Source organism: Impatiens glandulifera, chromosome 4 (assembly GCF_907164915.1).
Source record: "Impatiens glandulifera chromosome 4, dImpGla2.1, whole genome shotgun sequence".
In the NCBI taxonomy this organism is placed as follows: Eukaryota; Viridiplantae; Streptophyta; class Magnoliopsida; order Ericales; family Balsaminaceae; genus Impatiens; species Impatiens glandulifera.
This window is the reverse complement of record NC_061865.1, coordinates 1,353,429-1,374,958: the sequence shown is the minus strand read 5'-3', so window position 1 is coordinate 1,374,958 and position 21,530 is coordinate 1,353,429. Positions and strand designations below refer to the sequence as shown.

The following is a 21,530-nucleotide window of genomic DNA, read 5'->3' as shown; positions in this document are numbered from 1 at the left end:
ATTTCGGTCTACGAAAGTGAAACGGAAATATAAACTTGAAAGTAAGCCAAAAATATAAAACTAATTGTGTGTAACCTGGTTAAGCTGAGTTGAGATGTTAGAATGTCAAGTTCATTGAATATTGAATGAATTAAATTATTATTAGTTTTGAAGAGAAAAATACTAATAAACAAATGTATGAATCTTTATTGATATTTAATATTTGTTATATTTTTCATTCATTAAATCCCTCCCTTCAAATAAGATGTCACGAGTTAGAAGAAACTAAATAAACAAACAAGAAATACATGTGGATTTTATCATTATAATTTTGAATTATATAAAAAAATTGGCAATGTGTGCACATCAGTTGATAATGAATTAATAATATTATTGATACAAAACAGTGTTTATATAAATTTTGTGTGTTAGTGATGATATTATATATATATATATATATATATATATATATATATATATATATATATATATTCTTACAACCAAATAATAAAAATTTCTCTGGTAAAACATATCAAATAATAGTGGTTTCTTGTTTTGGCATGATTTTGCTTGTTTATTTTTATTACAATTTGTATATTTCCTGTATTTTAAATAATCATTTAATTTTTGTATTAGTTGTAAATCATTATAAAATATTAAAAATTAATTTATAATTACCTTTTTTAAATCTCTAAAGGTCATATAATTTATAAAACACCGGTTGCTTCTGGGGTGATTTTTGTATTTGAGGTCACAGACAAATTAGTTGAGTATATCAATAAAAATACCCACCTCACCTCGCCCACAGCCAGCCAAAAGGATATTTCCCTCTTGGAATAGAAAAATCATGATTGTGATTGCAGACCAAAAGTTATGGGACTTGGGTGTGGGTCTTTTGTCGAAATGGAATGCTTTTCCATCCAGTTCAAATAACCGTGGATCCTTAGCTTGGTTGAAAACAACAAATGAGTTTTGGCAGATTTTATCACACATTTTACATTGATTTTCTATATAATATTGAAGTCCTCCTCATTACTATAACTACAGAAAGGTTTGCATACAACAAAAGTCACAATTTATTCTAGAAAACAATAAATAATTGTATATCTCTAATAGTTTTGTTGATTGTATGTATGGTCAGAAAACTTGGTTTGCTTAGTTTCTAAAGAATTGAAGACATTATAATGGAAATTGTAGCTTACTTGTTTTGCTATGCCTAGACAAAATATGATACCAATTAAGTATTCTCTGAAGGTAGTGTTCCCGAACAGCAAGAACTTCCACAAAAGCAACTCAATCCATTAGACCTAATCCTGGTTTCACCATAGCTGAAACTGAGTTCTTCATCTTCTTGAATATCCCTCGAAGCGAAGAAACAGAGGCGAGGTAATAATGCACCCGAACATCTCACAATTACAGTCGATAAGTTCCCACCATCGCAAGAATGGTTTATGAAACGCCCCACGTTTCCAATCCTTGTCGCGTCTATGTTTATCCTCATACAAGCTTTCCCAGAAGGAAGATGTTCTCTAATCACCAAAAGAGCTGCAGAAAACTGGCTTTTTGATGCCAGTTCATCGTAGTTTTCTTGCCTTCTTCTCGCCTCTTTCGTAGTCAAAAGCTCACCTGTTATCAATACACATTAGGGTTTAGACTGAAACAACAACTAATCAATTAGATAAGAAATGCAATTGATTGATTACCTGCATATTCGCATACGAATTGGCCTTTATGAATGAACTGTCGAGAATGCAGACTCCATCCCTTCCTAATTTGCTTAACAATCTTTAGCAGGACAGAAACTCCAGTCTGAGTCAATCGATTTCCACATTCATTGCGATTACAACCACAGCTCGGCCCGCATTCGCGAATCAAATCAGGCGAAATTGATTCTCTACAGGGACAGTCCATTCGTTCATCGCACGAATCGCAATCGCATCCTGGTGCGTCTGAACACAAACTGGAATTAGCTTGCTCTAGACTTGGTCGGTGACCTCCCCACGACTGACGAGCTTGATGCGAGTCGATTGATATGACTTGAGTCGTCGTGTAGATAAAGTAAGCGTAGGGATGATTATCGACGGTGTTGATGAAAGGAATCGGATGAGTTTCAAAGGATCTGGCGGCATCGGAGGATCTTGAGGCGGAGATAGAATGGGAGATGAGGTTTAGGCTTTTGCAGGTGAGTGAGATGGCGGCTAGGTCAGATGGTTCTAGCCATGGAAGGATGAGATCAGCACAGTGGAAGAGAACTGAATCATCAATTCGTTCTTTCTTCTTCTCCATCGTTATTTGATTATTTGATTTTTTTCAGATTTCAGATTCAAATGCTATTTTCTTTTAGAATCATGGTTGTAATTCTATGTATCAAATAGGAGTATTGGGATGATTTACCATTTTATTTCCGTTCTATTTTGAAGACTACTTTTAATATATTCACAATCAATTGATATTCATATAATCTTTGTGTACCTTTTATTTTAATAAAAAAATTGCTTACAAAAAGTTATACGAAAGATGTCTTTATATAATATATTGAAAATTATAATTTATATTATAATAAATAAATTTATAATTTTTATAAAATATGAATAATAAATAAATATTATTAGTGATATTATATATTTAATTATATTTATTAATGTGAAATTTTTAGTTATCAGTCAAATAACAAAAATAATTAAAAAAATAATAATTTAAATTGAAAATGGCAAACAAATTATAATTAGCATATTAGTTGTATATTAATTTTAATAATTAAACTTGTGTTATAATTTGTTTCATCTTATAAAAAATTAGTTATTTTTTAATTAAAAACTAACTTATTTTTTAATTTTTTCTTAAAATTAAATTGAAAAAAATAATAAAAGTTAAAAAAATAAAAGTCAAGGATTATTCCATGTCTAGAGCACTAATAAAAGATCATGTTAATTTTATAAAATAAATAAACAAGTGCTGATTTCATGTAATAAAAGTCTAAAACCACCAAATATTTAACTCATTTATGTATATGATTAAAATTTCATTATTATGCATTGTAATTTAATTAATTTATGCATTCTTTGTAAAGTGAAAAGGCATTGACCCTAAAGATCAGAGCTTTGGCGTCGGACGGGAAATCTGCGGATGATTATATATGAAGAATACTAATAATGTATGGTCTTCTCTTCCAAGCAAACTCCTTTCTTCCTCACGGCCGAGTTCCCACACCTTCTCGTTTACGTCAAAAGTTGGAATTTCCTTTTCCGTTTCTAATTTCTACCCAATTTTCTATATCATCCATCCCCCCAAGGAATATGCCATAATCAATGGCCAATATCAACTAGTCAATCATCGCTTGATCGATCAGCATCCTGTTTCTAATTACCCATTTGTTGGATTGATAACTTGATACTGAAATTTGAGAAAATTTTCTGAATTTTCCTGGACACGATTCTGATGGGTGTCGTTGCTGATTCTCATACCGGAGGTGTTGGTGTTGGAGGGGGAAAATCTTCATGGGCTGTTGTTGGGTTGAAGAGTTTGGTGAGAAGAAAGCAAGTTGATTCCATTCACGCGAAATCTTCAAACTCCGGCCATCATCAGTTGGCCAAGGCTTTATCGGTTCCTCATCTTATTGCTGTTGGTAAATTTCTTCATATTTGCTTTTCCCTATTTCATCTTCTTGTTCTGATACAACAGAAGCAATTTATATTAGTTCCATGTTAAACTGCTCAATATGACATTATATAGTCAGTCTTCTATGCAATTTTTGCTCCATTTCCTGGATAACACATGAATTTTGAGTAGGAGTTGGTTCAACCATTGGTGCTGGAGTTTACATTCTGGTGGGTACAGTAGCTAGGGAGCATTCAGGACCAGCGCTTACCATTTCATTTCTAATAGCTGGGATAGCCGCAGCTCTATCAGCCTTTTGTTATGCAGAGCTTTCGAGTCGCTGCCCTTCAGCCGGGAGTGCCTATCATTATTCATACATATGTGTGGGGGAAGGGTAATTGATGTTTTATTTTATTTTTTATCTAAACTGTAATGTTCAAGCATAAGGTTTGATGTTATGTTTGGGAATGTTCTCTTTTTTTCATTTTGCAGAGTTGCTTGGTTAGTCGGTTGGGGTCTCATATTAGAATATACTATTGGCGGTTCTGCAGTTGCTCGTGGTATATCACCCAATCTGGTATTGTATTGTAGTACTCGTTTCACCAGAATAAAAAAATCATCGATTTTATATTCTTTGATTTCTACAAAATTGCATTTTCTTTTCTTCTTTCAGGCTATGCTTTTCGGCGATGCTGATAGTCTGCCTGCTTTTCTAGCACGACATACTATACCTGGAATGGGTATCGTGGTTGACCCGTGTGCAGCTATACTAGTTTTCATTGTGACAGCACTTTTATGTGTTGGAATTAAGGAGGTTAATTTAATTTATTGAATTTTCCAGCATGTTCTTGTATGATTGTGTAAATAAATGACCTGGAGATAATTGTGAACATTTTTCAGAGCACACAAGTACAGGGGATAGTTACAATAGCAAATGTGTGCGCCATGTTTTTTGTAATTATTGCTGGTGGATATCTTGGTTACAAAACAGGCTGGGTTGGCTATGAACTTCCTGTTGGGTAATTACTGACTTTGTGTTATGTTTTGGAATGATATATAAATTGTCTTTCTTACCTTTATTTCATTTGTAGGTACTTTCCTTATGGAGTGGATGGGGTGTTTGCTGGCGCTGCAACTGTCTTCTTTGCATATATCGGCTTTGATTCAGTTGCTAGCACTGCGGAAGAGGTATTTATTTTAAGCCAATTTTATGAAACGTTTTTTTATTTAGATTATTATTTTTTTTCATTCATTTTTGGGATTACGGAGTATGTTCTTATCTTACCTTCACTTACATGTCAAACAAGCTGGCCTTTGTTTGATGAAGGATTGTTTTATCATCAATCACTTCATCGATCAAAATATCAAATTACCCTTAATTATCTTTTTCATCAAACAAAACTCTAAGTGTTTTCCTTTCCATAATTCAGGTGAAGAATCCTCAAAGAGATCTGCCATTGGGTATTGGTATTGCTTTGTCCATATGTTGTACATTATACATGTTGGTTTCTGGTATTATTGTTGGTTTAGTACCCTACTATGCTATGGACCCGGACACACCCATCTCTTCTGCCTTTGCAAGCCATGGAATGAAGTGGGCAGCGTAAGCAAATAAAAAAAAGTTATGCAATATTATAATGTGTAAGCTCTTGACACCTGATCCGTGCTACTTTTCATCCCTAGGTATGTTATAACCCTCGGGGCTACTACAGCTCTTTGCTCGACATTAATGGGCTCGATCTTACCTCAGGTAAGTTAGTACAGTCATTTGCTTGTGGTTTTATTATTAATAGAATAAAGTAATCATTTGAAGAAGACAGTTTCATACATATCCAGTTTTTAATTGTTGGGTCTGTTTAACAACTAATAGTAATGAATGTTCTTTACCTTTACCGATTGTAACTTGGGTTTGTTTGATCTTGGGTTATTTCGGAACAATCTGTTTTTTTTTGGAAGAGAGTTTTTTGATTAAAAAGATGATTATTTGGGTCAAATCACCAAAATATCTTTAATATGTAATATTTTTTAAATGTTAGAAGGAATAAATTAAGAGTATTCTAGTATCTTCATTGATTTGATAGAAAAAGTGATTGATGATGATGTGTTAATTGATTTAATTTGGATTGAATCCAAATAAACCACATCAAACAAGCCCTTAGTTGTTTGACATTAATGGAATGTAACTTGACCAAAAACTAAATTCTTTCATGCATATCCATTTTGACTTATTATAAGCTGACAATCAACCAAGCACCTTAAAGTTTGTTCTTACAGCCAAGAATATTGATGGCGATGTCAAGGGATGGTTTACTGCCATCATTCTTTGCTGATGTAAACAAACAGAGCCAAGTTCCTGTTAAAAGCACTGTTGTGACCGGTCTAGTTGCTGCAATATTGGCATTCTTCATGGATGTAGAACAGTTGGCTGGGATGGTAAGTTTTGCAAATTGCAACTCTTTACATTTTATAAAATTTACACGGAATCATTTTATTTCCCTGTTACTGATGTAGGTGAGTGTTGGCACGCTGATTGCATTTACAATGGTCGCTATTTCTTTATTGATAATTCGATATGTCCCGCCAAACGAAGTACCAATTTCATCATCATTTCATGAGTCGGTTGTTTCTATTCCATTTTTGTATGATGCTACTCAAGAAAATGTAGATGAGAAAGAAGATGATATCAAATGTGATGCTGGAAGTTCTGGAGACAGCAATGAAAGTGTGGGTAAGATGGGAAGACGACCCGATACCTGTTCTTTATGTATAATTTTTGGATGTTTTCTTGTTAGACAGATCTTTTCACATTTTTTTTTATTATAATTTAATATTAGCGAGGGCATAAGAAAATATGTAAAAGGACATCTAAGACTCATTGAAAAGATACTATATTAAAAATCATTTTCTTTGTCCTTGCAGGCATTGTCAATGAAAGGAGACGGAAAATTGCAGGTTGGACCATAGTGCTTACTTGTATTGGTTCTCTTCTTCTTACATCAGCTGCTTCAAGTGTTGGCCTCCCGAGGTGATGTTAAAATGAAGTGTGAAAATATAGTTTCAATTGATTAAATTAGTGTAATAGTACTGAGAAGATTAGCATGATTAAAATCCTTCGGGAGATCCAATAAAATTTGAACGATACAGAGAAGATTAGGTACAAGGAAAAAAATGGTCCAAAAATACACTTTTCAAAAAATAATAGTTCTATAAGTACTGCTAGCTTCCTCGGCATACAATGCATTGAAATATGAGACATTTTGAATTTATTGTTTTGGCTCATATTTATGTTTTTTTTATTATTGTTGCATTGGAGTTCAATTTGACCAAATTAGCATATTTGGAAGCATTTTCTTAAGATGTGATTTATGCAAACTAGAATATATACCATCTTAACAATACGGTTTTATTTTTCTCAGTTTGTTCAGATACACGGTGTGCTCAATAGGTGGCATTGTTCTTTTATCGGGTTTGGTAGTGCTAACATGTATTGATCAAGACGAGGCTAGGCTTAACTTTGGCCACATAGGAGGTACTACTATCTCATGATATAAAATTTCTTGATTTTACTAGGCTTGATTACAAAAGTCATATTTTGTTCTAGGAGAAAAAGAGAACTTTGACCATATGGATTTTTTATATAATGCATTGGTATTTTCTTCAGGTTTCATATGCCCATTTGTCCCACTTCTACCTATCATTAGTGTCCTCATCAATATGTATTTGCTCATAAATCTTGGGTGAGAATTTTGTTTTGTTTTTTTTTTTATTTTGAGAATCTCGGGTCATATTTTGGTATTCACGTTGAAAAAATCAAAAATCACCCGGTTTATCATTTTTTATTTATTGTTTACAGATCTGCTACTTGGGCACGCGTGTCTATATGGATGGTTCTCGGAGCTCTTGTCTACGCTGTCTATGGACGTCGTCACAGTGCTCTACACGATGCTATCTATGTCCCTGCAGCCCGTGCGGAGCAAATGTACAGAAATTCAAATGCTTTGGCTTAAAACGCATATTGGAGTAAGGTTTTATATGTCTGAAATTGATCTTGATTTTGATTAATAGCGATCACATATTTGTTTCTTTCTTGCTTATTTATTGGATTGCTAAAGGAGAAGATTTGCATTTTCACCCACCCATCATCCCTGTATTCTGTACAGAATCTGTTGTATTAATGTATAAACACTAAAATAATGTATATATAATATATACATATACATATGTGCAATTTTAACAATTTCATTCATAATTTGGAATGCTTAGCATTGTATTTTGCCTCCTTTTTATTCAATTTATTTGAATTTACTTGTTCATTTTCTTTTTCTAAGGTTGATACAGTTATGAGTTAGATAATTATGCATTTTGAAAATCATTAGATCCAATCCACCGTTAACAATAGTTGACTCTAAATATTGTAAGTTTTAAAACTTGTTTAGAATCATAAACTAACTTGAACAAATAGTTAGAGTACATTAAGACCAACTTTATGTTTATCTCAGGTAAATTATCAAAACATTCAATTTTTTTATAAAACAAATAATTACTTTCAATATGAAATTTGATAATTTAATAAGGTAGTCAAAGTCTTGACACTGGTCAGTGATGTGTGCAGATCAGAACGATGAATACATTTACCATCCCGTACATTCAACTTCGTAAATTCATTTTATTAGATTCCTGTCCTATTTGGTTTCGAGAAATGTACTAACTACTAAGGATGACAATGAGACGGATCGAGAATTCTTTTTATTAAATTCTTGTCCTATTTGGTTTTGAGAAATGTACTCATTACTAAGAATGACAATGAGACGGATCGGGATTGGGAATACGTTTACCATCTTCATACCATTCTACTTCCTTCGTACAATTATACTTTGAGAATTTTTTTTACTACCATTCTCGTCTTGTTCGGTTTCGTAAAATCCCCGTATATATATATACCATATTCTATATCAAAGTATAAAATTTTAAAATTTTTAATATTATATAAATGGTAATATATTAAACATTTATATTATTAAGGTAACCATAAATTAATGTTCGGAACATAATTGATGTGTGACCGGTGACACAAATACCATTCTCGATTAACTACGGTCGAAAAAAAAATCTGCCCAACTAGACAATTCAAATCGAAATCGCGGAAGATTATAATTATCATCCCTATTTCAACCGTCTTAGGGTGACACTTCGTGTCTTAGGACCTTTGTCAATGTCTTCGTATGTGTGTCTCAAAAAACTTGATTCGATTAACAAATTAGGAAAAAAAAACCTTCCCAACTAGACAATTCAAATCGAAATTGCGGAAGATTATAATTGTCATCTCTATTTCAACCGTCTTAAGGTTGACACTTTGTGTCTTATGAACTTTGTCAAGGTCTTTGTATGTCTCAAAACTTGGTTCGATTAAAAAAAAATAAAAAATTAAGGACTTGAATAATATTTACTTGAGAAAAATAAAATGGAATATTCATTCCATAATACATAGATGATTGCATCTGTAAAGCAACAGGAGATCCAAGCAACCGTTGAACTATTCATCTTCCTTCTTTTACACAAAGACAATACGCCAAAACATACCTAACCAAACTTTGAAGCAGAAAGAAGAAACCCAGAAACCCAAAATGCAATTTGCAGAAAACTCAATCCTCTTTCTCTCTATTAATCAACCATATTTCTCAACACAATCTCATTTTCCCACTTCTCTCTGTCAAACAAGCAAACAAAAACTAGCTTTGAGATGGACATCAATGGCGGAATGATAGTAGACTGTAGAATCTGTCATGATGAGGATGAAGAAAGAACTATGGAAACACCCTGTTCTTGTCGTGGCACTTTGAAGGTCTTAAACCATTCTTCTATAAAAAAAAAAAAACTATTTCTTCATATTACAACAAAATTACAGATTACAGTTTCATATTTTTGTAGTTTGCTCACCGCAGATGCGTCCAGAGATGGTGCAACGAGAAAGGTAATACAATCTGCGAAATCTGTTACCAGGTTAGTCAATCAATCTCAAAACCCATTTGGCCACTTCCATAATCCAAACTTACTAACATTTTCCGCAAAATCACAGCCATTCCAACCAGGTTATAGATCCCCACCACCTCTGTTTCACTTTGGAGGTGTCCAGATAAACAATTTCAGGTCTCTTTTTCATTACAATTTCCAAATTTGATCACCAACTTATTCATCTCTGTTTTGTTTTTGAATCGAATCACTTTAAGAATGCACGATGATGACGGTCCAAGAAACTTGATATGCTGTCGGATAGTTGCTATAACTGTACTCATCTCCTCCTTCTGTTCCCCGGTTCTATTCATCTTCAAACGCACAATTTTCGATACTTATTGTCTTAGTTTTTACCTGTATGTTTTGTAGTTCATGTTTCTTCTGATGTTAAGGCATACTTTACCATTCATAGTCGACGACAATGATTACTCTTTCAGCTTATTCACGGTGAGAAATGTCAGTTTCTTGACAAAAACAGAGGAGAGGATTTGTACTGTTTTAACTCTCTATGATTCAATTTGCAGTTACTAACGCTGAGAAGTGTTGCGGTCATCTTACAAACTTTCTCGTTGTTTAGAGCATTTAGCGTATTCCAACTTCATAGACGACAGCAGGTTCTTTTTTACTTACCTTCCCTATTGAATCAAACTAAATGATGATGATGAAAAAACATTATTTGACAATTTTTGTAATTCTGTTAGGAAAATTATAACTTTACTGAAGATGATCGAGAATCAGACTTGCAGCACAGGCAACGGGTTATTTGGATTCAGTAGTGTTTCTTCTTCAGCGTGGAGATCAAACATTTGTCGAATTTGTATTTATGAACCCAATAGTCGAATTTGTCTAAAGAAGTTATGAACAAGAGATCAAACTTTGGGTTTTCAAATACATGAAAAAAACAAATCAAATAGATGAAAAAAAATCAATCCTCCTATATATAACAATTCAATTATTCCATATTCCATTTCCATCTATTCTTATTTAGGGAAATTCGGCTGTTGTTAGTCTTCAAATTAAAAAAAAATTGAACAAAAGTTGATATCATAAGTGATTTTATCGCAATGACATTCGCTTCAACTTAAGACGTTTTAAATAAGAATTGAACCAGAGTTATTTTTGAAAAATTGTATTAAAATAACACGAATAATTTATCAATATGCTAAATCGAATTAGAGATTTTAAACATAAAAATTGTGTTGATTCGAAATGCATTTGATGAATCTATTTATAGCTTAGGACACTTACGATGAAAGATTCGTGTTTTCAAATTCATTTATCCATCAATCAACCATGTTAAGAGATCCAAATAATTAAGAATTTGAAAATTTCATGTGAGTTATTGGATTGGGCTATTTGAGTATGAGTTTGGTGGCTTCTTTTGATTATTATTATTATTTTTTAAATAAAAGAGAACTAGAATAAAATCCCACCGCCAATTGCCCCTCACTTAAACTTCAAATAGAATTGAACTTGTCACTTTTGGTCTCTTAAACCGACTCTTACCCTGATCTTTTTGACTTTTGTTATCATATAAATATACATTAAGTTTGAAAATTCGCATTAAATTAGATTGGATCAGCCTGAGCTAGGGTTTTCAAGACAAAAGACAAAATGATGATCAGGACAGAGATTTCTCGTCAGAGAAATTTAAGGCAATGCAATTGATTTTCCATGTATATTTTGAATAATTAAATATTAAATCTTTATATATCAATATAATTTATAAAATTATTTTATTTGTTTTTTTAATAATTATTCAAATTCTTTTTAATTTATCACTCCCTATCGCATGGGAAGCAATTTGGATTAGCTAGGGACAGCAATCACAAGTTATCCAATCAATAAGGAAAAAGAAAATGGAGAATAATGATTTTTTTTTTATATTTTAAAATAAAAAGAAGCATTCAAAGTAAATAATTAAATTCATGTTCTTGATAATCTTTAGAGAACAATATTATATATATTATGTCCTTATATAGCTTTATCTTAATTGGAAAATGCATGATTAATTTAGTATATCATTCTTATCTTAATTCTTAGAATTAATTTATTTAAAAAAAATAAGATTATAAACTAACTTAAGTTAGTTGGACTTACAATAGATCATTAATTCTTCTTTCAAATTATTTTTTTAAGGTGTTAGATAAGTGTTAATTTTAAGGAGATTGTTTTTGTTTAATAAAAATATTTAAATTGTGTTAATATATAATGAATAATTTTATTTTATTTTTAAATAAAATAAAAATTAATATTTTTATTAATAAATTGTCATTATATGAGTTTAGTTTGGATTTGAATAGCAAATTAAGTATTTAATGATAAAAGATTAAATATTTATATTTAATAATTAAATAGTTGTATAAAATAATTTTATTTTCAGCTTCTCAACTTTCTCTCTAAATATATTTTTAATTAATTATATATAGATTTTCAAAGAGAAATAAATAACGATTTTCAAATTATAAAAACAATGTTAATTGGATATACACAAAAACCAAAACCGAAATGTTAGATATTTTTGGTAATTTTGAAATTTTCATTCAATCTAATTAATATATTTGACCAACTGGCAACTATATAGGAAAATTTGTTTCATTAAATAATTTTTCATATCTATATTATAAATGGGCTTACAAAATCTTAGATATTATTAAGGCCCATATACTGAATTACATATAAAGGGCATTCTTTCACAATCTAGATTTTGTTAATAAGTCCTAACCCTAAAAATTTAGTCTAATTTGAGCAAAGGTTTGCTCGGCTGATAGGTTTGCTTTCTTATAGAGTTGCTCGGTTTATTTAGTTTATTAATATTTTTTATATAACATAGAGAGTCTACTAGAAGATGATGTTTGGTACGAGTTACTAGGGTTGGAGAAAGATCATCAACAATCTATTGAAGTTCTCACGATTTTAACTTATATTATTCTTTTACATACCTCTTAAAAATTGTTTTACCTAAATAATATCATTAACCTTCTTTTACTTTAAGTTATGTATATGTTTCTTGATAATTTGTGTTTTGTATAGTTTTTTTATAAGATAATACAACCTTCTTATTGAAAAAAAAACTTTAAAAATCAATTCATGTTATTGATTTATTTACTTAGAAGTAAGTAAGTAAACTGTGTTTTGAAAGTCCAATTCTTATAGTGTTATCTACTTTTTTTATAAACTTTTTTTTTTTTTTTTGATAGTTTTACTATAAAATATAAATCTACAAGAAAATAGTGATTTAGGGTTATCTTTTAATTTGAATCCCTTCTATTCTCTTCAAATTGTTGTTAATTAGATTTTCAATTGCATGTTTTTATTTTACTTAGGATCTCAAGAAAAAGAATTGTTAAGACAAGACAACATTGAGACTAAAGAATCTTCGTCTCAATCAAAAGAGATGGAAGACGATAGCTCATCAGATGATGAATGGGGATTTAAAGGGTGTAAAGAGGATGTACCTATATTTAGACAAAAGGAGGTAAATCAAATAATTACTTATCTACTTTTGATGTCTTTAATTACTTATCTACTTTTGATGTCTTTTTTTTTAGTTGTTACAACTTTCAATGCTTAATTACTTTGTAAATTCTTGTATTATTTATGTGTAGGGAATGAGTTTGCTATTGGTTTCTGCCATTGATGATCTTGAATTTTATTACACGAGCGCAGTGTTCACTTTGGCATACTTTAATCATAAATATGTGAGTTAGTATCTTATAATTTAATTATGTAGTTAATGCTTATAAAATGATTAAATCTCAAATATAATTTTATAATTGTCTATTTGTTATGATGTTCAACAGGAATTAAATTTTACATTACACAAATTATTGAGAGGGTGGCTTACTAGTTTTACTAGTTGGATCCTTGTATTTGAGGCTACAATTCCTACAACTTCAGGAGAAATTAGTTGTGTATTCCAATCTTCCATTGGACATAGAATGTCTAGAGTTAGAAATACGATGCCATATCCACATACCGCTTTTTTTTGTCAATTAATTGAGTTTTGTAGGTTTCATCCTATTGATTGTACATATACCGTTGAGGACTTTCAAAACTATGCTTCAAATAATTTTCACGATAACATTGAAGCCCTCCTCATTGCATGTTTAGTGAGTGCTACGAACAACGAATATAGCTACAAAAAGGTTTGCATACAAGAAGTTACAGTTTATTTTAAAAAAAAATAAACAATTGTATATCCCTAATTGTTTTGTTTATTGTTTGGTCAGAAAACTTATTTTGCTTTCAAGGACATTGTTAGATTTGAAAGAATTGAAGACTCAACCGTTATTAATTTGCCGGAATACCAATTTATACCAGAATTTCCTGATTATGATTTTGGATACAGGATCATCTTTCATGCTTATGAAATAAAAAAGGATACGTTTGAGGTGAAGACGTTAGAAGCATTAGTGCCTTTGAAACAAGATTTATCGGAGATTGGTCCTATTCAGGTCACTGAAAGTGAGACATAAATATAAACTAATTTTATGTGTGTAACCTGGCTACTCTAAGTAGAGATGTTAGAATGTCAAGTTGATTGAATGAATTAAATTATTATTAGTTTTGAAGAGAAAAAAACTAATAAATAAATGTATGAATCTTTCTTTATTGATATTTTATATTTGTTACTTTTTTCATTCATTAAATCCCTCCACTTAAAACAAGATGTCATAAAAATGGTTTGTTTAGTGGTTCCAATGTAGACACTTTAGTGTTATTGTCAAATCTTTAATTTGTGAGTTACTATATGTAATTGTTAATTGATTAAAGATGATTTGAATTGAGAGAGTGCATGAAGAAAGTTACATCGTGGCTTAAAGACAATAATAATGTGGAACTTTTGAGTCTAATTATAGGTAAATATTTTAAAGTTATTTGTTTGTTTCATTAATGGCCATTCAATATCAAATTTGTGAGAATGAATACTTTGGATCTTAGTATTAAATCCCCCACTCATTTATAAGTTCTTTGTTTGGTGACGAAGGATCGCACACGATGCTTATTCCTTCTTCCACTCTTCGTAAACCCTACAATCGTAAACCCTACAATCATAGATATCTCTTATATTATTCTCATATACTGTATGTACATAATAGATATATGTTAGAAAGTTAAACTAGAACACATGCAATCTCTTCTTATTTTTAAGAAGAAACTCTATTTTGAGACATATGATTGAAATATTTTAAGGCAGAAAGAGAATAAAAAATGTAATTCTCATAGAAAATTATTTTTTATACCAAATATGTTTTGTTATGATTTTTGTTTTTAAATATATTCTAAAAAAAAAAATCAGTAAACAAATAGTAGTAGAAGTCTTCTCTCGGTCGCTCACTTATGAGCCTCTTTTCTCATTCATCTAATAGCTCTGTTTGAACTTTTTTTTAATTTTTTATAAAGAGATAATCATTTATTTAATTTAATTTATGACTTAAACAGGCAGGAGAAATGGAACTTCATTGATTAATTTGAGCATTCATATATATAAAGTTTATTGGTCTATTTGAGTTAACTAAAACAATAGTGACTTACTTAAGTCTTTTATATAAGTTCAATGGCCTTTTTTTATTTTCTCAAAAACTTATTAACGTCCGTGCGCGGGAATACAATTTTTTAATAAAGTCCCTGAAGAATTTCATTAACTACAATTCAACCTCTAAACTTAAAGATTTCTCAAACAAAAGCCATCTTTGAACATGGAGTTCAATCCTCCATTATAATACGGATGAAAAAAAATTAACCGTCCATTATATCATCATTAAAATGAATTTACTTGGAGAAATCCAACTAGTGTCGACCTTCAGTCGACCTTCAAGTTTTTAAAAATTGGTAAAAAATAACAAAAATAACTTCTTAAGAAATCCAACTAGTTTAATCGATTTGGAGATTTTAAATGTAGAAAATGTGTTCATTCGAAATGAATTTGATAGAGCTATTTATAACTTATGACATTGATTCTAAAGTCTATTTATGAGCGACAAAAATGGGACAACGGATTAAGTATGTAGCCCACAAATACATTTAATCATTAAACATTCGCAGAACTTGTCGCCTGACAGCCTCGAACCCAGAAACTTAGAATTAGTATCCACTTTTTATTGCCGATATTTTAGAGGAGGGAATGATATTCTAAAGTCTAAAGTCTATTTGTGTGATGTATATATTGGATTTAGGCCACAAATCACTATTTGGATTGTGAGAATAGTAAAAAATAATATAACTAAAATTCATTTATCAAAGGATAAACTTAAGTAAATTTGATGTTTTAGCAAGTGAATCAAAGTAGTGGGGGTAAACGAGCCGAATTGAGAGTCAAGTACCACTTCTCGAACTCAGTTCGATTAGTAATATATATATATATATATATACTAAAATTCAAACTCGATCGAGTATCAAAATTTATACTCAAATTCGGCTCATTAACACTTCGAACTACTCAAAAATTAAATTTTATTGATTAAAATTACATATTTTACTCGATATTGATTTGCATTTGGAAGACCGATATTGATTTGCATTTGGAAGACCAATTAGGTGGAAAATTGACTTGTTCCTTTTATTTTATGTATATATATTATAAAACAAAATAAAACACATTTTTAATTAAAAAATCGAGTTACTCGAACTTGACTCGAATTCGGTCCACACGAGTTTGAGTCGAGTTTCTCCGATAAGAAGAATTTCGAGAATGAGAATTTGATTAACAACTTGAGCTATTTGAAGTGTGAGTTATTGGGGGCTATTTTAGTTAAATAAAAACTAAGTGAGTTATTTAAGTATTTTATATGAGTTTGGTGGCCTCTTTGACTCTTGTTATCAAAACCGAACTCCTAGAAAGAAGGAAGAGAGAGTAAAAAATGGGAAAAGGTCGTGGCAGCCGGCGCGGTTTGGCCCGGTCTAACCATGAAAGTATTTATAAAGATTAAAAATTCGCATTAGATAGATTGGATCAGCCTGAGCTAGGGTTTCCAGCATGAGAGATTTCTCGTCACAGATAGAGAGGTTTAAGACAATGCAATTGATTTCTGATACTGCCGACCACACTTGCACCTATTCTGAATCTGATTCTGATGATGAAATAGGCGGTATAGACTGGATCGAGGGTAAAGAATTTATGCGGACGGAGGTAATTATAACAACAAACTTATCTATATTTATTAATTTGTTGCATGCATGCTGTTTTATACTTACTACTAATTAAAGTCTATATATTTGAATTTCTGAACGATCAAAGGGTACCAAGTTTGGTATGTCTTGTGTTTATGACCCCGAAGCTTTGTACTCATTAGCACTGTTGCCTTTGGCCTACTTCAATCTTCAACATGTAAGGGTACCAACTTTGTTAAAGTATAATGAATGAATGTGCTTCAAACTTCTAACCTTAATATGTAATGAATTGATGATGAGCAGAAAACAGATTTTGAATTTCACAAGATCCTTAGAGGATATTTCACTAGTGTTCATCCCATGTATATAGTATTTGAGGCCATCAGCCCTACTATTGGTGGAGGAGGACTTCCCATAGTCTTCCAATCACATATTGGCCTTCGACCAGGAAGGCCAGTACGCGAGGAGGTGTATTTCTGTAAGTTGCACCCGATTGATTGTAGTTATACTCTTGACAATCTTCCAGTTTGCTCCTCAACTGACACTTTTGATCACACCAAAGCCCGTGTTCTTGCAGCTGCTGCGTACTCTACCTACGAAATGGTTATTTTGTCTTTTGATTCTCTGTCTCAAGACTTTGCGGTTTCCTTTGCTAATATTTTCATGTCTCATCTTCCTGATCAGGGACGTAGATTAACTTTGAAGGACATTTTTAGCTTTGAAGAAATTGCAGAACCGACTTTGGATGGTGGATTTGACTTTACCTACAAGATCACATTTAACGTTTTTAAAACAAAAGATGCTTCTTATGTGTCGCCACCTATTGAAACAGTGGTGACATTTCTTCAAGATTTTTCAATAATGGAGGTGAAATCTACTATTGAAAAGGAGATGCCAAATGAAGTTAAGGTTAGATAAGATCATTTACTATTTTATTTTTTCATATAGATTTAAAATGCTTTTTTAAGTAGATAAGTGGTGTGCGATAAGTTTGCAATTCTGTCTTTATTTTAATTGATACAATGAAATTATGGAAATTGGTAATTGACTAGATTTGGATTGCAATTGTGTTTTTTTGTAATGATTAGTTTTGCATAATGAATATTTGAATTAAAAATGCAAAATCAAAAAGGTCTTTGATATTGTCATATATGATGTTCTTTCTTATGTCATTTATATTTTGTCATAGTTTAAATCCTTGAATTGTTCTTCAACTGAAAACACATGTTGTCTTGAGCTTATTTTGTGCATGTTTCCAAATAGCCTCATTACGACATCAAATCTTTAATATGCTAGTTTAAGCTTAATATGTGCATTTGTCTTTTACAGGATGATTTGAATCGAGAGAGAGTGTTGCAGGCAATGTTATAGTGGTTTAAAGACAATAATCAAATAAAACATGCTGGTAGGTATATATTATTATAAACTCTTTATTTTGATTTTTTGTTGCAAATGTTTGGCCATCCAAAAATAATGAATTTGTGAGAATCATATCTTTGGAACTTATCTTAATAGTATAAAAATTTGGTCACATATTAACACTTAAAAGATATTTAGTGATTGTGCCTTCATCTTGTCTAGCGAGTGTCACCATGGTTGCACATGTCTTTTTTTCTAGATTTTATTAGGTTTATTCATTGTTCCCTTGATTTCCTAAAGTGCTTTTGATTTCCTTTCATAACGGTTGTGAAGTAAGGGTATTCTGGATGTGAACTCTGTTTCCGTGTTCATGATCCACGGCCTCACAGTCGCGTCACCCATCTTTTCTATAGAACCAAACCCTTTGGATCCTCTAGAATGTTGCAAATTCCATCAATAAAATGGTTCTTCAACTTAGTTAATTGAGTTAGTTGAATTCTAGTGCTCCATTCAAAATAAGTTGTTCTTACAATGATAGTAAAGATATGAATTTTGAGAAAGCATGATTGTTTTAAAAAACAAATATTGTATTAATCTAATGATAATTTTTTATTTAAAATTAGAATATTTTAATATTATGTAATAATTAAAAAGAAAAACTATCCAATCTAAGAGCTTATTGGGTTCTAATAAGTTGTTCTTTTAATTTATTTTTAAAAATAAATAATATTTTAATATTTTAGTTATAAATTAAATGGTGTAATTGATAAAAATAAATAAATAAAATGATATTTAATTATAAAACAACCGAAACAAATGTTAAGCTATTATTATATATATTTATTGAATTTATGAAACATTATTAATTTTAATTTTAATAATAAAAATTATAAATGTCAGTGCATTTTGAATAAGTTTTTCTTAATATATTAATTTTAATTAGTATAATAGTTCAAATGTTAATAATTTGGATAGTTGCATCTCCTCAAGTCCAATAAAAAATTGTTTGGTATAGTTTTGTTTGCATAATAAATATTTCAATCAAACGTATTTGTAAGGATTGAGATGCAATTGACATTACATAATCAATATGCAAAATAAAAAAATGTATTTGATATTGTCATCTATATTTTCTTTCTTATGTCATTTATGTTTTGTCCTTGTTTAAATCCTTGAATTGCACTTCATTTGGAAACAAATGTTGTTGGGCATTTTTGTTTCGAATGCAAAATCATGAATGTTTTTAAATAGACCCATTTTTATTGCAGCGTCAAATCTTTAATATGTCAACTTAAAGTATGCATTTATCTTTTACAGAATAATTTGAATCGAGAGATTGTTGCAGGTAATGTTAGAGTGGTTTAATGACAATAATCATGTAGAACATGTTGGTAGGTAGATATTATTAAAGTCCTTGTTTGGATTTTTTTTTTGTCAATATTTGGCCATCCAAAAATATTGAATTTGTGAGAATTATATATTTGGGATTATTTTTTAGTATAAAAATCTGGTCACTTATTAACACCTAATATATATATATAGTGATTGTGCCCTCATCTTTTCTAGCTAGTGTCTCCATGGTTGCAAAATGTATTTTTCTAGATTGTATTGGGCTTATCCATTGTTGCCTTTTTGCACTTCTTGATTCCTTCCATAACTGTTGTGAAGTAAGGGTATTCAGAAGATGATATTTTTTTTTGTCATAATCAAGATATGAGGGTATTCAGAAGATGAAGTTTTCTTATTGTCAAATTGTGTTCATGTCTTCATGATTCATTATCTGACAATCGTGGCACCCATCTTCCACAGAATCACCATTCGATTCCATAGATATGTCGCTAGTTCCATCAATATAATCTGTCTATCCTTAATTAGGTATGTCGCAAGCTCCATCAATAAAATTCGCTAGTCAAATTAGTTTAATTCTAGGGTTCAAAATAAGTTATCATAAGGATAGTAGAGATCAATATTTGTTATTACACTATATATTATCATAAATATTAAAAGATTTATAAGTAAGACCAATCATGGTCTCTTAAAAGACTTAAAGTTTTTCTTTAGAGAAGACTTAAATCTAAAATATGATATACAAAAATAAAATAAAATAAAAAAGGTAAAAAAAAACATAAAAATATGACGAAAAAATTACAAATTCGTTACCCAACATGTTATCAAAACCGTAGATCCTTAAAAGAACGAACAACTCTCAGATTAATTCCATCAATTTTCCGGAACGAATATTATAGAGCGTCGTAATAATAACATTATTATTGATATACATTACACAACTATGTTTATTGAAGGTTTAACTGTGATACCCTAAAATCCTAAATTCTAGTCTAGGATAGAGGGGCGTGCAACGTAACATATTCAGTCACATATGCGGAAGCTAAGTGGTGTCTTTTAACATTACTAGCAAAATGGTGTTATAAAAGTCGGTCATTCACTACATGCATGTTCTTACAAAACTACGGTCGTACGGTCTCGGTCCCTCTTTCCACACGCATCTCCTGCACATTGCTCCACTCCAAGTCTTCCTTCACCTGTCACCTAAAAACTGTGGTTGGGTACCTACACCACACAAGCATAGTGAGTCGATAGACTCAGCAATCAAATAAATATTTGATCAAATTTCGTATGAAAACATATTTTGTGTCTGAATTTGAGTCTAGATGTTATCACATTGGAAATCTTTTGGCATTTCAATTGAAACACATATAGAAAGTATTCCCCGAAGAATTCATATAGAAACACGAAAGTGGTTCCATTGTAGAGACTTTAATGTTATTGTCAAATCTTTAATCTGTGAGTTAATATATGCAACGATTAATTGATTACGGATGATTTGAATTGAGATAATGCAGGAAGAAGGTTGCATAGTGGATTAAATAATTAAAGTGGAACTTTTGAGTCTAATTGCAGGTAGATATTTTAAAGTTTTTTTTGTTTGTTTCATTAATGGCCATTCAATATTTTCTAATTTGTAAGAATGAATACTTTGGTTCTTAGTATTAAAGCCCCAACACTACAACAAAACATACTTTCAGCGACCCTTATATTCCAACCCATATTAAGCGTGGGTAAAAATTAAAAGAAAAAAACTTTTGCCAACCTTTATATCTATACCACCACCTTTATTTTTTTTATATACCAATTTTGTAACTTTGTTAAAACCTTATAATTTAAATATTTTAAATTTTAATAATTTTTATGTTTTATTTTTAAACTTTGTAAATATTTTATTTTAATTTTTTAATTTTTTTAAAATTAAATTTGACTTAAAATTTTGTTAACATTAAAATTTAATTAATATTTTTTATATAACATAATTTTTAAACTTTTTATAGTTTTATTAATATATGTCTTTTATTTAATTATTATTCAAATTTAATTAAATTAAAAGTAAAATATGAGAGAGTTCATTAGATTCTGAAGTGTTAATATGACATTTATCCCACATCGGAGAAAAA

The 21,530-nt window shown here is 30.5% G+C and overlaps 4 protein-coding genes across 4 annotated transcripts; 3 read left to right on the top strand and 1 right to left on the bottom strand.

The window, feature by feature from the left end:
- Positions 1 to 1,113: 1,113 nt before the first annotated feature.
- Positions 1,114 to 2,308, bottom strand: LOC124936075 (histone-lysine N-methyltransferase SUVR3). The gene is made up of 2 exons (XM_047476531.1): positions 1,683 to 2,308; positions 1,114 to 1,605 (listed from the first exon to the last, which is right to left on the bottom strand). The coding sequence occupies exons 1-2, from the start codon at positions 2,263 to 2,265 to the stop codon at positions 1,217 to 1,219; spliced, it is 972 nt and encodes a 323-aa protein (XP_047332487.1). The 5' UTR covers positions 2,266 to 2,308; the 3' UTR covers positions 1,114 to 1,216.
- A 743-nt stretch (positions 2,309 to 3,051) lies between these two features.
- Positions 3,052 to 7,838, top strand: LOC124936319 (cationic amino acid transporter 2, vacuolar-like). The gene is made up of 14 exons (XM_047476807.1): positions 3,052 to 3,604; positions 3,769 to 3,970; positions 4,069 to 4,153; positions 4,250 to 4,390; positions 4,477 to 4,595; positions 4,668 to 4,764; positions 5,007 to 5,179; positions 5,260 to 5,326; positions 5,851 to 6,009; positions 6,088 to 6,304; positions 6,496 to 6,601; positions 6,993 to 7,105; positions 7,238 to 7,313; positions 7,430 to 7,838. Exons 1-14 carry the CDS (start codon positions 3,418 to 3,420, stop codon positions 7,581 to 7,583), a joined length of 1,896 nt encoding a protein of 631 aa, XP_047332763.1. The 5' UTR covers positions 3,052 to 3,417; the 3' UTR covers positions 7,584 to 7,838.
- A 1,289-nt stretch (positions 7,839 to 9,127) lies between these two features.
- On the top strand, positions 9,128 to 10,417 carry LOC124936992. Its single transcript, XM_047477518.1, has 7 exons — positions 9,128 to 9,418; positions 9,505 to 9,576; positions 9,653 to 9,723; positions 9,804 to 9,861; positions 9,958 to 10,035; positions 10,113 to 10,202; positions 10,290 to 10,417. Exons 1-7 carry the CDS (start codon positions 9,317 to 9,319, stop codon positions 10,362 to 10,364), a joined length of 546 nt encoding a protein of 181 aa, XP_047333474.1. The 5' UTR covers positions 9,128 to 9,316; the 3' UTR covers positions 10,365 to 10,417.
- Positions 10,418 to 16,822: 6,405 nt separating this feature from the next.
- On the top strand, positions 16,823 to 18,072 carry LOC124933755. Its single transcript, XM_047474193.1, has 3 exons — positions 16,823 to 16,918; positions 17,005 to 17,610; positions 18,031 to 18,072. The coding sequence occupies exons 1-3, from the start codon at positions 16,844 to 16,846 to the stop codon at positions 18,070 to 18,072; spliced, it is 723 nt and encodes a 240-aa protein (XP_047330149.1). The 5' UTR covers positions 16,823 to 16,843.
- Positions 18,073 to 21,530: the final 3,458 nt, after the last annotated feature.

Coding starts and splice junctions, on each gene's coding strand:
- LOC124936075 (XM_047476531.1), bottom strand. CDS start 2,265: ATGGAGAAGAAGAAAGAACGAATTGATGATTCAGTTCTCTTCCACTGT. Junction 1,606..1,682: donor ATTCGTATGCGAATATGCAG/GTAATCAATCAA, acceptor TATTGATAACAG/GTGAGCTTTTGACTACGAAA.
- LOC124936319 (XM_047476807.1), top strand. CDS start 3,418: ATGGGTGTCGTTGCTGATTCTCATACCGGAGGTGTTGGTGTTGGAGGG. Junction 4,765..5,006: donor TTGCTAGCACTGCGGAAGAG/GTATTTATTTTA, acceptor TCCATAATTCAG/GTGAAGAATCCTCAAAGAGA. Junction 5,327..5,850: donor TGGGCTCGATCTTACCTCAG/GTAAGTTAGTAC, acceptor TTGTTCTTACAG/CCAAGAATATTGATGGCGAT.
- LOC124936992 (XM_047477518.1), top strand. CDS start 9,317: ATGGACATCAATGGCGGAATGATAGTAGACTGTAGAATCTGTCATGAT. Junction 9,419..9,504: donor CTTGTCGTGGCACTTTGAAG/GTCTTAAACCAT, acceptor ATATTTTTGTAG/TTTGCTCACCGCAGATGCGT. Junction 9,862..9,957: donor GTCGGATAGTTGCTATAACT/GTACTCATCTCC, acceptor TATGTTTTGTAG/TTCATGTTTCTTCTGATGTT.
- LOC124933755 (XM_047474193.1), top strand. CDS start 16,844: ATGTCTTGTGTTTATGACCCCGAAGCTTTGTACTCATTAGCACTGTTG. Junction 16,919..17,004: donor CCTACTTCAATCTTCAACAT/GTAAGGGTACCA, acceptor GATGATGAGCAG/AAAACAGATTTTGAATTTCA. Junction 17,611..18,030: donor AGATGCCAAATGAAGTTAAG/GTTAGATAAGAT, acceptor TGTCTTTTACAG/GATGATTTGAATCGAGAGAG.